Below are 16,005 nucleotides of genomic sequence, written 5' to 3'. Positions count from 1 at the left end.
AACTTATGTAAATAAATGTAATCATTTTTTCCAATATTTTAAATACAAATAATTAAATTGTGTCTTTTTTTTTGGGGGGGTGGGAGGTGTTTGGTCAAATTTAAATCCTGCTTTTTGACACTTAAGCTTACAATTGTAAATAACTGACATCCCTTGCTTTTTTATTTTTTACTACTTGTTTAAAAAAATATCTTTTTTCCCTCCAACCCCAAGGTTTCGGCCTCATCAGGATGGTGACCCTGAGAAGCCACGTGTTGCTGCTTTAATTGACAGACTTATTGCTTTTAAAAATAATGACCATGGAGCTTGGGTCAGAGGGGGAGACATTGTCGTTCAGAATTCAGCGTGGGTATTCTCTACAAAGCTATTATCTGATGACACTAATGTATCTTCTTTTTTGTTTTTTATAAGGCTGTTTTGAAAAACCTGGTAGACTGAAAGTACAGGAGTGGTTTCTGGAATGATATTATTGTTACTAACAGACAGGAAAAACTCAGAGGAAGTATGCTAGCATTAACAGACTGCAAATGTTTGGAATCGTCTCATTTATCTGCTTTTATTGGAACTGAATTTGTCTAGTGACATGAGAGTTTTTTGATGAGATTGAACAGAAACCGAGAATTTTACTTTATATAACAAGCATGGTCTAGGTCAGAGAGCTAAATAAAGATTTTGAAACTACCTGAATTTTTTTCCTTCCTCTTGGAAACTCAAAGATTTTTTGATGCTCTTTCACTGCCATTCAAAATAAAAGTTGTGAATTCTACCTTAATAAGTTTGTTGACATGTCTTAACATGACTTGAGGCAGTAAGCGTCTCATTTCGCCCCCCCATTTGTATAATTTTAGGAGAAGCCTGATTTATGTCAATTGAACTAGGATTTGGTGTTCCAGAGGCTAGAAAACCATTTTTTTTCTCCTGGCCAGCAGTTACATTAGCTTCTTGGCATTTTAACATCATCTCTTCCTTTTATCACGTAAAAAAATATGATACTAAAATAAATCTGTAGAAATAACTTGGGTATTAATGTTGAAAAGTTTTGAAGTGACTACTATGAACTGTTTTTAAAAATAATCATAAAAATAGTAATTATAGCTAACAATGCTGCTTACTATGTGCCAGGCATTGTTCTATGGTTGAAATTAATTAGTATGTTTAATGCTGTTAAGTATCCTATGAGGAATGTTATATTATTATTTCAATTTGAGGGTAAGAAAACTGAGAGAAAGGTTGAGTAATTTGCCCAAGGCCACATAGCTAGTAACTGGCAAAACTGAGATTTCCACCAGGTGTCTTCACTGTGGAGTCTGTGTTTTTAGTTATTGGGAAGTGAAACTCTTTGTGGTCTTGGAGAGTAAACATTATTGGAACTTCCTGGATTTCATGACAATTAAATAGTGAGAGAATTACCTCCTCTTACATGATGTGGTACATTAAAATGTTCCCTCATTCTCTTTTCTCTCACAGATTTGCAGATAATGGAATAGGATTGACCTTTGCCAGGTTTGTAATTACTTTAAAAACACTTCTCTGATTATTTGAAGGTGTAGGTAAAATAACCCTTAATTTTTATTTATTTGTTTCTTTGGATAACCCAAGAATGTTAAATCTTTTATTAGCATTAAAAAAAATTAGCAGTACGACCTGATGGCTCAGTTGGTTAGAGCGCGAGCTCTCAAAAACAAGGTTGCCTATTCAATTCCCACATGGGATGGTGCGCTGCGCCCCCAGCAACTAAAGATTGAAAACGGTGACTGGACTTGGAGCTGAGCTGCGCCCTCCACAACTAGATTGAAGGACAGCAAATTGGAAATGATGGGCTCCAGAAAAAATACACTGTGCCCCAATATTACCCAATTGAAAAAAAAATAGCACACGATTCCTAATGCCACTAGAGGGCCAAAAATACATTTTTAAATGATTAATTGAATTCATACCAAAGTGGTAGGTTAATAATATAGCTGGAATTCCATAGAAAGGTAGACCTAACATGTTTTTGCTTAGAAGAAAACACTTGAACATTAGATTATAGATCTTAAAAAGTATGGGAATAAAGAGGAAGGGAATAAAAGTTGGGAGCAGATTAAATATTTTCTTTCTTTGAAGCTGGTCAAATTTCTCAATGGTGTTTAAGAACTGAACTTTTTATATTATGTGTTTTTCCAGATAAGTTATTCTTATCTAAAACATGATTTCACCTATCTTAAACATGGTTTTCATCTAACTGTTCAGAGCAAGTTTATTTTCCTCCCACTTTGCAATACTGTTGCTTGAGACTAAACTACTTAGTTGTTGCTGCTGAATTAAATTTCCTTTGTTTAAATCTAATTTACAAACCACTAATTTACAATACAACTAATCTGTATTAATTTATAAGAGGTATGTTCACAGTTTAGACACACTTTTTAATGACTCAATAATACGTATTAGTAAAAGCTACTGGCTGCTTTGAAATTTTTTTTGGCTGTTTGAGTTACAGCTTGTTTGAGGGTCAATTTAAATTTCCTGGAGATGTGTGGTTAATGATTATTCTTATTTTGACAGTGATGGAAGCTTCCCAAGTGATGAAGGTTCCAGCCAGGAGGTATCTGAATCTCTCTTTGTTGGGGAGAGCAGAAATTATGGCTTTCAGGGTGGTCAGAACAAGTATGGAGGCCTTGGAGGAATAGACCAGAAGCCTCGGACATTACCCAGGAACAGGTAAGCATTGCTTTAGCAGTGGAGTTTAAATTTAAACAATAAATGAAAACCTAATCTTTCTGGAAGTTTCTATAATCATCCTGGATGGATTGGTTGCTACTGTGACACTTTTCCCACCTTATCTTATTATAATTATTATTATTGTTATCACTGTTACTATTTGTGTATCATCCTCTGGAATTCTAGAGCATTAACTAAACACTTTATAGATTTCATTATCAATTTCATAACGAAGGAAACTATGAGGTATGATCAAACAATATGGTAAATATTTAAATAAAAGATTTATTACAGTAAAAGACACATTTCCATTTTAATCCCCCTCAAAATACTCCCCTTCACTTTGAACACACTTATCCCATTGCTCTTGACACTTTCTGAAGCAGTTCTAGAAGTCCTCTTTTGTGAGTGTCTTTTAGTTGCACTGTTGTGGCTGCCTTGATGTCCTGAATCATTTCGACTTTGGGGAAGAGCTAGAAGTTGCATGGTGCCAGATCCAGTGAATAAAGTGGATGAGGACACACTAATGTTTTTATTTGACAGAAATTGCCGTATACCAGAAGCGATGTGTGACATGGAGTGTTGTCATGATGGAGGATGATTTACGGTACACTTTAAAACACACCTCTGTCAACTGTAGCTGACACCCAACTGACTGCACCGAACAAGTTGAAACTTGTCATACACTGTTACTAAGGTTCGATGCGCCCCTTCCCGTATGGAAGATCTCAGCTTTTCTGTTGGATGGAACTCGGCAGCACATCGAGCCTTTGATCAGAACGGAAAGGCTCTGTCACACATCACTTCTGGTATGGCAATTTCTGTCGAATAAAAACATAATGGTTTGTCCTAATCTACCTGATTCACTGGATCTGGCACCGTGTGACTTCTGGCTCTTCCCCAAAGTCAAAATGACCATGAAAGGTAAACATTTTGAATCGATTCAGGACATCAAGGAAGCCATGACAGCACAACAAAAGATTCTCTCGAAAGAGGACTTCCAGAACTGCTTCAGGAAGTGGCAAGAATGATGGGGTAAGTGTGTTCAAAGCAAGGAGGAGTATTTTGAGAGGGATTAATGGCAATGTGTCTTTTACTATAATACATTTTTTTAAATTTAAACATTCACAGTATTTTGTGATCACGCTTCATTTCTTGTTTCTCGTTTCTTTTTTTCCTTTACTTTTCTATTCTTTTCTTTTTTTTTTTTTTTTTTTAAAGAGGGTGCAGCTCACCCTGTGGGGATTGAACCAGCAACCTTGGTGCTACCAGCACCACACTCTAAACAACTGAGCCAACTGGCCACCCCTTGTTTCTCATTTCTTGTATAAGGCCTTTAAAGCTCGTGGTTTTTTTTTTCTTTCTTTCTTGAGCCACAGAAAATTGCCAGACTGTAAACTATGACATTAGGTCAGTTTTCCCTCAATTTGTGATGTTGGTTTTCAGAAATAGCCACTGGAAAAAGGAAATTACCTATTGAAAAGAGTCCTAGAAAATAAGAGTTGACAGAGGCTAAAGCTGACTCAAAACCTAACCACGGCTGTATAATTAACAGTGTTTCAGATGTTGAAGGAGGTACGGGGGTAGACTTTTGGTATGTTTTCTGTCAAAATAATCAGTCATTAAAATAGCACTTAGCACTAGAAAGTTTCTTCAGAGCTTTTAGGGAACTGTTAACTAATTAATCCATACCTCTGTTCTGAGACAGTTTAGAGCTGTTCTCATGTTACTTGTGAGAAAACCAGGTAGAGAAAAACCAATGTTCTAAAGGCCATGCCTCAGAGCCAAAGAAGGAATTGATCAGGCATCACTTCCCTTAGAGTTATATGTTCTATCTGGACATTGGAGGGTTAGGATGGGTCAGGGGGATGGGGAAAACAGACTCTTAGCTTTGACAGCCAAGGGTGAGGGTTGGCAGAAGGGCTTTAGTAGCTTCTGGCCAAGGATGACCTAGCCTTGGCTCCACTCCATCTGTGCTTGTTTTTGGGAACTAGTGAATGTCATTATATGCTATGCTCTCTGTAAAACTCCTGTGAGACCATAGAAGCCACTAGGAAACTATGGAATTTTAATAGCGAACATTTATTAAATGCTTATGATGTATCAGGCGCTGTTCTCAGTACTTTATTATTCATTTAATCCTCACAAAGCCCAATGAGGTAGCTACTGTCATCATCCGTTTTATAAATAATAAAAGTAGCTGAGGTGGGATTCAAACATTGTTAGTGCTGTGCTTTTTACAATTAGGCTATAGCTGCCTCTTCTGACGTGTAGATTAAAGAAAAGTAGCTGTATTGGTTGGGATACGGGCTGTGGTGTGATGGCGGTCAATTGAATTTCATTCTTTTTATTTTACATTGGCTTCCAGTATTATTTCAAAATGTGTATTGCTTCTTTGCTGAGGAGGCTTTTCCAAATCAAAGAGTCCTCATTGGTTAGTGGATCCAGTGTTTATTTTCACATATTTGTACAATTTTTTTTTATGGGAGAGAACTATTTTTGGATATATACTTAGAAACACCATGTTTCCCCAAAAATAAGACCTAGCTAGACAGTCAGCTCTAATGTGTCTTTTGGAGCAAAAATTAATACAAGATGTAGTCTTATTTTACTATAATATAAGACCAGGTATAATATAATATAATATAAGTAACATATAGTGTAGTGTAATATAATATAATATAATACCGGGTCTTATATTAATTTTTGCTCCAAAAGACGCATTAGAGCTGAATGTCTGGCTAGGTCTTATTTTCGAGGAAACAGAGTACATGAATACACGTAGATTTTTAACTAGGCTATTTGATTTTCTTGCTGGCGTATATCTTTTATTATAAAACACTGCCAAGTTATAAACTAATTAGTTGCTGTAGAAATCCTCTGCAATGCCATCAAAGAATTTAATAGGGGAGAAACCTAAGGGATCCAGAGTATTATGGGTTTTGTGTGTTAATTATGGTGAGTAATATATGATTAAAGAGTTTGTGTTTGAACAGAAAGGAAGAAAATGACTAAAACTAATTTCTCAATTTAGCTAGCCCCTTTGACATACTAAGCCTTGAGGAATTATACTTTTATACTTTTAAATGTATCATTTCACCTCATTACTATCATTTACTGGCTTAAAGGGAGATTCTTTCTGTTTAAGCACAGATTCATCTTTTGTTCTCATGCTAGAGGTTTTGCAGTCAAAACTAAAGTATGTGAGTTACAAAAAGAGTCCTAACTGAGGTGATTAAAGGAAGCAAAAGTCACCTCTTCAGAGAGGCATGCATTCTATCCAAAATGGCCTGTCTGTCTTACCCAGTCTATTGTGTAGTACTATGTCGTATTGTCTCCATAGCACTTTCTGTAATTATCTTTTGTTTTTCTGTTTGCCTTCCCCACCATACTGTATGTTTTATTTGATCAGGGATCTTGTCTTCGTTACCCTGTATTCTAGAATGGGATTAGTGCTACAGGATATTCAACAGTATTTATAAAGCAAATATGTAAGTGAAGTGCTATTAAGGGGAGGGGCCCATGTGCATTAAACAAAATCTTGTATTTTCACAGGACATTCCCAATTAGAGGCTTTCAGATTTATGATGGGCCAATTCATCTTACCAGGTGCACTTTCAAAAAATATGTACCCACTCCAGATAGGTACACCAGCGCTATCGGCTTCCTTATGAAGAATTCCTGGCAGATAACCCCCAGGAATAATATCTCCCTCGTGAAGTTTGGTCCACATGTAAGTATGTTCTTATGGTTCAGACATAGTGATTATGGTGGGAGAAGAAGGGATAACACATTCCCAAAGACAAAAACACAAACAAAGGATTTGTACCTAAGTCTTTATGACTAGGAGGAGAAAAAACATGCAAAAGCAACTCTTGATTCCATATACCCTGTCCAGGGATGGGGATTGTAGAGTTTCGTAGGAACAAGAGGACATATGATTTGGGGAAATTCATTGTAATAATCCACAAAGAGATTTGTGTTCTGCCTGGTATTTTACTTGCCTGGGGACTATTCTTTCGAGGAACTAGAGGATAAAAAGTTGGGAAAGAAGGGGAATACTGGGGTGGTGTGAAACAAATTGTGTTATTTCTAATAGAAACTGTTGGAAAGTTTTTATGAAGATTGCAGAGAATATTTAGAAATAATTGTTTACAGTGCAGTAGCCCATAGAAATAGTTTTCTTAGTAGTTTCATCAGTACCTTCTGTACCCCTAATAAGCAGGACAGTCTCTTTACTTCCCCATCTTGCCATTTCCAAGGTGACAGTGACATAGAGAGATTGAGTCTCAGACCATCCCTCTCCTTGCTTCCACAGGTAGCGACACCTGGAAAGTGACTCATAGTTCTCTCATTCACGTCCACAGGCGAACTCTGTTTGCCCAGTTTAAAACAACTGGAATATTTTACCAGAGTTTATATCTGTTTTCCTAAAATAGCCAAAGCGTGGAACAGAGGCATAGGTGCAGATTGGAATGTCAGCTTAGGTGGCTGGTTCTCTTTCAGACCACATGACTGCAGAGGGAGAGGAAGGGGGTACACTAGTAGATAGCTTTCCACATAAATAAATAAGGTGCGTTTTGGATCAGTTCTCTATTATGAAGGTTGCCTTATTGCCTACAGGACCTCTCCATGCATCGAGTTTAGTGACCACTGACATGGTCATACTGAAAATCGGTTTGTTAGATGTTGCATTTGTTGTAGAATTCTAGAATTCTAACAACCCAAGAGAATCCATGTTGTTTACTAGTATGTCTAGTGGTTCATCAGCTTGGAGTTCCTTATGATGGTGATGCTCTGGGAATAGTTCATAAAAGGAACAGTTTGCCAAATTTGTTCTACCTAAAAAGGTGGAAAATATGCCCTAAACTTCTCTTACATATAACCGGAGGAGGTACAAGGGAAAAGAGATAAAGTCTAGAAATAAGAACCCAGTACCACTTGTCCCAAATATGACTGATTTTCCATTGAGTTGCTGATCATTTAGATGTTCAATTGATTTTAAAACATCCCAGGGTGATGAGTGCATAAAAGCATTTTAGAGGTGGATCTGCGTGGCTTGAGTAACATTAACATTAGTAATTTACTACCAATAAGAAGCAGCTAAAGATTATAAAACATGTCACCTGCAGCCTGCTTTGCAGCTGTGCGCTGTGTGTTCTATAAAGGCTTTAAATGAACTCTCCCTGACATGCAGGTTGTTGAGTTGGGCTTGGTTGGTGTTGGGGAGAGAGAAAGTGACATGCACTTTTCAGCAGATTCTGGTGAGTTCGGTGGTCACCCAACCATATATCAAGAAAACACTTAAACTGTGTTTCAGTTTGAAACTGTATTTATTTTTTGTTTGGAGTAGTCATATGAACAAGTAGCTAAAGCATCAAGAGTGAAGTAAAATGATTAACTAGTTTGCAATGTAGAACTTATAGTAGATTTTTATTTAATTGAGGTAGACTTTGTCTAGAGGGAAATGCACAGATCTGAAGTGTAAAGTTTATAATTAACAAATATGGGTGACTGCTTAGTTCCCCTTCCCACACTCTTCTAATTTCTCTTGCCACAGATTAGTTTTGTCTGGAGAGCAGATAATAGTTTTTAAGTATAAAAAAAGGAAAACACCAAAGATGAAGTTCAACACTTGTTATTGGAACTCCACAAGGCTTTGGGAATTTTTCCCCAATAATCTTGTCATAATGAATGGACAACTTCCGATTGACTGGGTGCCATAGTCGATGGTTATGAACTCAGCACTGTTTTAACCTTAAAGCAGTTGGAATGGCGACGCCCTTGGATGCTTGCAGGGGATGATGAGATGGCAGGAGTCCTCATTTTGTCGTGTCCTTGTTTTTCACTGCTGTCAGGTCTCTCTGAATGTCTTTTTTGGAAAGCCTGGCCCCTGGTTTGAAGATTGTGAGCTGGATGGTGATAAGAATTCCATATTTCATGATGTTGATGGCTCTGTGACAGGATACAAGGACGCTTATGTGGGAAGAATTGACAACTACCTGATCCGCCATCCAAACTGTGTAAATATTACCAAATGGAACGCAGTGGTGTGCAGTGGGAACTATGCCCAGGTAGGCCATATGCATTATGCTGCCTTCTTCCCCACCAGCTCCTGACACTGCTTCTGTGAGGACGACTCCTCAGCTCGTCAGTATGATTGATCCTTTCCAAAGCACGATTTTCTTCAGGAAAAAAAGCAAAAGACAAAATTCATTAGGAACCGTGGTCTCACAGAATTTTATTTAAAGCTCCCCTACTCCTAACCAGTTTAACGAGTGGAAACGTGAGTCGAAGAGAGGCGAAGAGATGATTGCGCTTGCTTAAATATGGTTGGGATATATTTGGAGTGAAAACCCGTATTTTTTGAGTCTTTGGCCAGGTTTTCTTGCCACACCACTGCTGTGTATTATTTAGCTGTTTGTACATTTCTTTTAATGGAATATCTGCTCTTTGCTGACCCAAGGGATAAAGGTACTCAGGAAGAAAGGTAGTACCGTAAGTTACATGTGTCACCTCAAATCCTTCTTGGATTTGGAAGAAGGCAGGAGAATATGTGTGTGTGTGTGTGTGTGTGTGTATATATATATATGTATATATATATATATATACATACATATATATGTACATATATGTATACACACATACATATATGTATATATCTCCTATTATATATTATATATATCATACTATGTATTATACTTAACCTATATTTATATAACCTATTTTATATAAATATATAATTGTATAATAAACATTTAACTATATATAATATAAATATACTTAAATAAATAATATATATTATATATATTAAAGTATATGTTAAATATGTATTTAAATGAAAACAGTCATCTCTCATCTCAAAATATATATTTTCTATCTCTATCTCTTTATTTTAAACCTTTAAGTGGTGTCAGGAGAGAAGAGTATTATATAGAAGTAGTCAAACATGAATGAGAGGAAGAAGATTTTCTGGCTCAAAGGTTGCATAATTGAGGAGTCAATAAGGACAAAACTATAGAAATGACCGAAAGAGAAAAATAGAAGTATTGTGGATTGAATGCAATATTCTGCTAACTTTTAATACTTCTGGGGAAATGTGTTACAGGATACTCATTTGTTTTAGGAACTTGTTTTGAGGTTTGTTCTTTGGAAGATGCATTTGGGAAGGTTTTGTTTTGGCAAAGTAAGGGGCTCAAATGCCACTGGAATAAATTCAGTGCTTTTACATTTGTCTCAGTTTAATATGTTTTTCCAGTTTTTGCAGAACACTTTATACCCTCCCCCCACCCTTTTTTTTAAGGTGAAAATGACTTCTTGGGCTGATATAGGCTATGGAAAATTGAAAGGCAAGCCTCTAAGATATTTACATTTTCCATCTCTGTTTTAGAGGATAGCCTCTTAGATTTAAGTGGAGGGTATCAGTTTTCACATTAATTTACTAATTTTTTGTATGTGGATTCTTTACATTGAGGGATTTCTTTGACAGGCCACAGAAGCCACAGAGGTTTTATATTCTGATGAATAAGCGGACCCGTTGTAGTGGAAGAGATGCTGATGATGTTGGCCAGCAGATTGTGTGGTCTGTTTTTACCATTTCAGTTTAAGCAGAATTTATTGTTAAGTGTGGCTTAGCATGAAGTTGGCTACTACTCATTTAGTCTGGCACAGATCACAGAATCTCTCTTTTGAAAGCAGAGACACTTGGCTTTGTACTGGAAGTGCTTGTTTAGCTCTCACTTTTCATGCTCTTCCCATTAATTCGTAATTTATTTTTTGAAGGTCTATGTGCAGACGTTGAACACTCAGAGTCTGACTATGACCATCGCACGAGATGAGTATCCATCCCACCCGATGGTACTTCGGGGCACTAACCAGAAGGCCACCTTTTCACAGTACCAGCCCGTGATCATGCTGGAGAAGGGCTACACCATCCACTGGAATGGGCCTGCACTGAAGACTATATTTCTATACCTCATAAACTTCAACAAGTACATTTTCATTACTGTTATTTCAAATAGTTGAGCAAGTAGGAATTTGGTGAAGAACATAATAACACATCTCCTTTGTAGCAAGTAAAGAATGCTGATTTCATGTACTTTGCTCCTCTTGTGGGGGAGGCTGTGTATTTTATGTGGATGAAAATAGGAGATTATAGAAATTGAATCTTTTCATTTTAAAAGCATTTCTCTTTCTTTGTGGTCAAGTAATTATGTACAGAAAGCCATTTATCAATAGGTTTTAATAGTCTGCTGAATACTTTAATTCCCCATAGCTCGGATGGGAAGAAGTTTTATCTTGGTGTTCCAAGTTTTATCTTATTTTCCAACTTGGTTACTTGGAAAATAAAAAGATTTTTGAGGCTGAGTTTTAGACTTGACAGAAGAGAGTGATGTGATTGATTAACAATGTCTGCTGTGGGCAGGAGTGTAAGAGTTGTGGCATGAATGCCAGGTATTTGCCACTCCTGCCTGAAAACATCTTCCTATCCCTTGATGTCTCAGTTGTCAGTCCTAATAATATTACTTTTAATCAAAGCCTGTATTTTTACATTAATTTATTCAAGCACTTACTGTATGCCAGTTGATGTAATGATGAGTAAGAAAAACACTTGCTCTGCAGGAGCTCACAGTATACAGGTAGAAAAAAACTTGAATAAATCAATAAACCTGTACTATCTTTTAGTGGACAAAAGATCGAGCAACTAATCCTGCCTAAGGGAGTTGGGCCAGGCTGAGCTGAGCAAGAGACAACTAAGTGATCTGTCTTGTTACAAAAGCAATAGAGTTGAGGAAGGGCTAGTTCTGTTCAGGGACTGATAGATGCAGTATGTTGGGAGCATAGGGTGTGTCAGGGGAAGTGACAGGAGATGAAACTAGAAAGGAGAGATGGGACTATTCTGAAAGGCAGAGTTAATCTATATATGTGTGATGGTTAACCCATGAGATTCCATGAAACTGCTCAGATATATGCCTGCGAAATGGAAACGGCTTATTTACCTGATTGGTCATAAAGCTCCAACTTTTCAGAACTTTGTGAAAACACACAGTTGAAGTTAACACAGGTAGACGTAGAGCATGAAGGAAGTCAGTGCTAAGTAGGTTACGTCCAAGGATCGGTGAACATCAGAATGGATGCTTTCATTCTGAGATGGGAGGTCTCTGGCACATGCTCTAGACAGAACCATTGTTATTTTCCTATAACACTTGCTTCTGCTTCTCTGTGTCCTTGCTGGAGAGTCGCACCCCCACCTACCGAGTCATCCAAGCCAGAAATCCCAGGATTCATCCTTGACTCTTCCTTTTCCCTCATCTCTCCATCCCATCAGTGACCAAACACTGCTGGCTCTGTCTCTTCCGTGTTCAGATCTCTCCACTTCATTCCACCCCCACTGCTTGTGATTGAGTTCAGGCCATTATTGTCTTTTGTCTGGGTCCTATTTGGTCTCCCCACTTCAATCCTTAGTCCATATGGTGTCCAGGGTGCGATTTCCAAAAACCAATCTGATATTACTACTCCCATCAGTGAGCTGCATAAAAGTCAGTGAAAGAAACGAACGATGGTCAGAGAGGACTGAAGAGAAATATCAAAGAGGGATCAGTAATCCAAAAACTTACATCTGGCAAGTTGTGAATTTGAGGCGAGGTATTACAATCCAGTGGCATGTAGGATTCTTTAAGTGTCACGCATAACTTTTGAACAAATACTGAACAAGTCAAAACGTTTTAAAGTGAAAGAAAGCTGAACCCAGAAGTTTTGAAAATCCACATGGACTTGAAGTTGAAAGTTTCCTCGTTTAATTAACTAAAAGTTTGTGAAAATTACATCACGAGCAGAGGCATGAGCAGAGGAAGAGAGGGGCCATCTTATTTTCCAAATTAAATATAATTATAGAGAGGTCATAGATTTTGTCATAGCGCCTCTTCTGAAAATAACACTTTAAAAGTTTTAAAAGCTACATGTATTCATTAAACAAAAGAAGGAAAATACAGGAAAACATAAAGAAAATTGAAATAACCTAGAATAATTTTCCTAATCAGAGTGAGGCATTATAAACATTTGTAGTGTTCTCTCTCTCCACCCTCAAGGGTTTTCTGAGCACATAGATATATCAAAATTTATTTACTCCCTTTTCCCCATGAAGACTTAGGTTGTTTTCCTGTTCTCCCCAGTGGCTGTTATAAATGATACCACAGAGAACATGTTTTTTAAATACATTTTTGGACTTTAATTATTTAGTGGAAGTCCTGGGTGAAACCTCTGGGAACAATTTTTAGGCCTTACTACATATCATTTAAAAATTCTTTAGAATGACTAAAAATTTCTGGAAATGGATAGTGGTGATGGTTGCACAATCGTATGAATACTTAACGCCCATGAACTGTAGAGTTAAAAATGGCTAAAATGGTAAATTTTATATATATTTAACCACAATTAACAAAATGCCTCCCAAAAAGCAAATGATAAAAACAGGAACATAATTTTAGTGGTTTTGAAAAAGTATTAATTTTGTATCTAAGGATTTCGGGTAAGAAAAACCCTATGGCGATGTGGTAGTATACATCAAAAGCTTTAAAAATACATAGACTTTTACATCCAGAAATTTTACCATTAAGTACTTACCCTAATGTAATAATAAAAGATAAAAATATATTTATGAACAAAAAAAAATTCTTTGGAAAGATTACACCAGTGTACATTTCCATTATCAGGCAATTAGTGTTTCTTCTATCTTAGTATACCCATGCCCAACCATCTCACTTAATTTTATTACCCACTTGTGCTAAGTACATTTTATCCAACTTCTGTTCACATTCCCCAAAGCCTGGTTGAAACCAAGAAGTTTTTGTAAGCCATGTTATTGTTGGAAATATAGTGATAAAATAAACTTGGGTAACATTTAAAGGTGGGTGATTGGATAGTGTGTCAGGGCTCAGGACTTTTATTGTTAGTGGCTCAATACACAGCAGATACTTAAGGAGGAGAAAATCATGGCTAAAATTTACATATGCTGTAATGTTCAAAATATATTGGCTTAAATGTGAATTCATTTTTAAATTTCCTCTCCTTTGTAGGAATGACTGGATTCGAGTTGGCCTCTGCTATCCACCAAACACGCATTTTCAGATTACGTTTGTTTTTCTTCAGAGGCATAATGGCTCGTTATCCAAAATAGAAGAGTATGAGCCTGTGAACTCACTGGAAGAATTGCAGAGGAAACAGTCTGAGAGGAAATTCTATTTTGACTCCAGCATGGGGTAATTCAGTGCAACCAGTGAATGAGAGTTATTGCTATTTTGCTTTAATGGTGAAATTACTAGTTCTTCAGCCTATAAGAATTGCCTATGATGTGACCGCTATGTAGAAAAGCAGCTGATGTGGGTAATTCTCTGCTCATCACTATTAGAGGCTTAGAAGAGAACTCGAATGACGCATAATTATAGTTGGCAGTAGGAATTGAATAAAGATGTTTGCCATATACCTATTAAGGCCATTTAGAGAGAGAAATTATCCTGGTCGATAAAGAACCAGTAGGTCCAATTGAACATTAAACTAATTTTTTCCCATAACAACACTTAAGATGATTCTTTACTTGTGATCCAGTTCATTTTTCAGTGAAAGCTTCTTTTTCTCTTTAAGGCTCTCTCTCAAGTTGACCTTGAGTTTTAAAAATCACTGTATAATCATGGCATATTTGGTTTCAACTTTTTCTAGGCTGCGTCTTTCCACTTTTTAATTCTAATCCTGTTCACCTTGGGGTCCTGTTGGCTTTGCCTGCTCTTACCAGTTACAGTCTCTCAGCCTTTGGGCTATGGTAGACTTGATCTCCTATGCTCTTCCAGCAAGCAGCATGCTCCTTCAATAGCCACTCCTTAAAGTGATATTCTTACCATGTGCCATTGTCTAGGTATTGTAAAACTGCTAATGTGAATAGGCTGCATTTCTTCTGTGAATTCACAGTCCCTTGAAGGATGTGGGCATGTAAAGCAGATCATTAATGAGTGAAAGATTTAAATGCTGAAAGTCCTACAGTGAGATAGTCAGTGTGACTTTTGAGGTAACCCATAAGTTCAGCTAGGGTAACAAGTGACATCCCAAGAGGTGACACTGGGGTGAATTCTTGAGGAATGAGTAGGAGGAGATGGAAAAAGAGATGGGTGAAGTGTCCCTAGAATAGTGTGGATAAATGCATGGAGGCATGGAAGAACGTGGCATGGCATGTTTGGGGAAAGACAAATGTTCAGACGGGGGAGAGGGTGGTACATTTGATTGGGGGAATGAGGTTGGGTTTCAGTTAAGTGCCTTGTTAGCTTTTGAATAAGATGTAACTTATTTGCCCTCCCGGGCCCCTCCAACAGCTAGTGTGATCAGCTTAAATCTTTTCTTATCATAGTTGTCTTTGATTTTCAGTTTCTAATTACACTGAACCTACTTGGATTTTTACTCTATAGAAGACAAAACTTCCCCATTTCCATTTGATTTTTCACAAATAAATGAAACACCCAAATTTTTAAGGAGAGTCTGGTGATCACAAATTAATGATTAAATATGTAAAAATATGGGAAATACTTCATCATCTGGATATTTCTAGACTCTCTTGGCCGTTGAGCTTCTAATTCTTTTTAATTCTGTTCTTTGTGATGATTTTAATTATAGGCCAAAGACCCATGCCTAATCAGATCTGTGTCTTTTCTTATGTATATATGTTAAAATTACTGGATGTGGAGACAATGGCTAATTTTTACCTCATAATTGCTACTTTGCATTGTTCATTGACCTCATATTAAAATGTGAATTCTTGATCTTCAGTAATCAATCACATTTGATCAAATCCTTGAGAATTTTGACTTCTTTTGGTTTAGGACTAGGTTTGTTGACAGATGTTGGACTGCTGCCTGGAAGTTACTTTTCCGTTCATCTTGGCAGTAGGGGGATAATTCAGAGTCAGTGGAACTGCTCATTTCATTTTATTTTGGCCAAAGTACAGACAGAAGGACCCCAGGCTCATCTGCTCTTAGTGAACACCACAGGAATTGATTTGAGACTATATCTTAGTCTTAGCCAAATAAATTACAGTTGCTGTTTTTATTATTTTTTGTGCCTTAATCCAAAATGATCTGTAAGCCAGAAACAAAACAAAACACAGGCCCCCCCCCAAAAAAAACATGCTAATTTACTGAATCAACACAAGTATAAAGTTTTCCAAGGAATTCTTTAGCCAAGACAAATTCCATCCTCCCAAATCACCTACTGAACTAATTGAAACCAGAAATCAACTTTGATATCTTCTAGAAGGACTGAATC

General features: G+C 37.0%; 1 protein-coding gene across 3 annotated transcripts in view; it reads left to right on the top strand.

The window, feature by feature from the left end:
• Positions 1 to 16,005, top strand: part of CEMIP2 (cell migration inducing hyaluronidase 2) — a 71,548-nt gene that overhangs the window by 44,242 nt on the left and 11,301 nt on the right. For 2 of the 3 annotated variants that reach the window (XM_081066120.1, XM_081066119.1), the window contains exons 13-19: positions 214 to 345; positions 1,468 to 1,503; positions 2,545 to 2,700; positions 6,256 to 6,433; positions 8,559 to 8,774; positions 10,483 to 10,691; positions 13,776 to 13,958. In XM_081066120.1, coding sequence (XP_080922246.1) covers positions 214 to 345; positions 1,468 to 1,503; positions 2,545 to 2,700; positions 6,256 to 6,433; positions 8,559 to 8,774; positions 10,483 to 10,691; positions 13,776 to 13,958 — 1,110 coding nt within the window. The remainder of the gene's footprint in view (positions 1 to 213; positions 346 to 1,467; positions 1,504 to 2,544; positions 2,701 to 6,255; positions 6,434 to 8,558; positions 8,775 to 10,482; positions 10,692 to 13,775; positions 13,959 to 16,005) is intronic. The other variant, XM_081066121.1, reaches the window with a different exon arrangement.

Source organism: Rhinolophus hipposideros (assembly GCF_964194185.1).
Source record: "Rhinolophus hipposideros genome assembly, chromosome: 11".
NCBI classification, from domain to species: domain Eukaryota; kingdom Metazoa; phylum Chordata; class Mammalia; order Chiroptera; family Rhinolophidae; genus Rhinolophus; species Rhinolophus hipposideros.
This window is presented reverse-complemented; position numbering and strand designations above follow the sequence as displayed.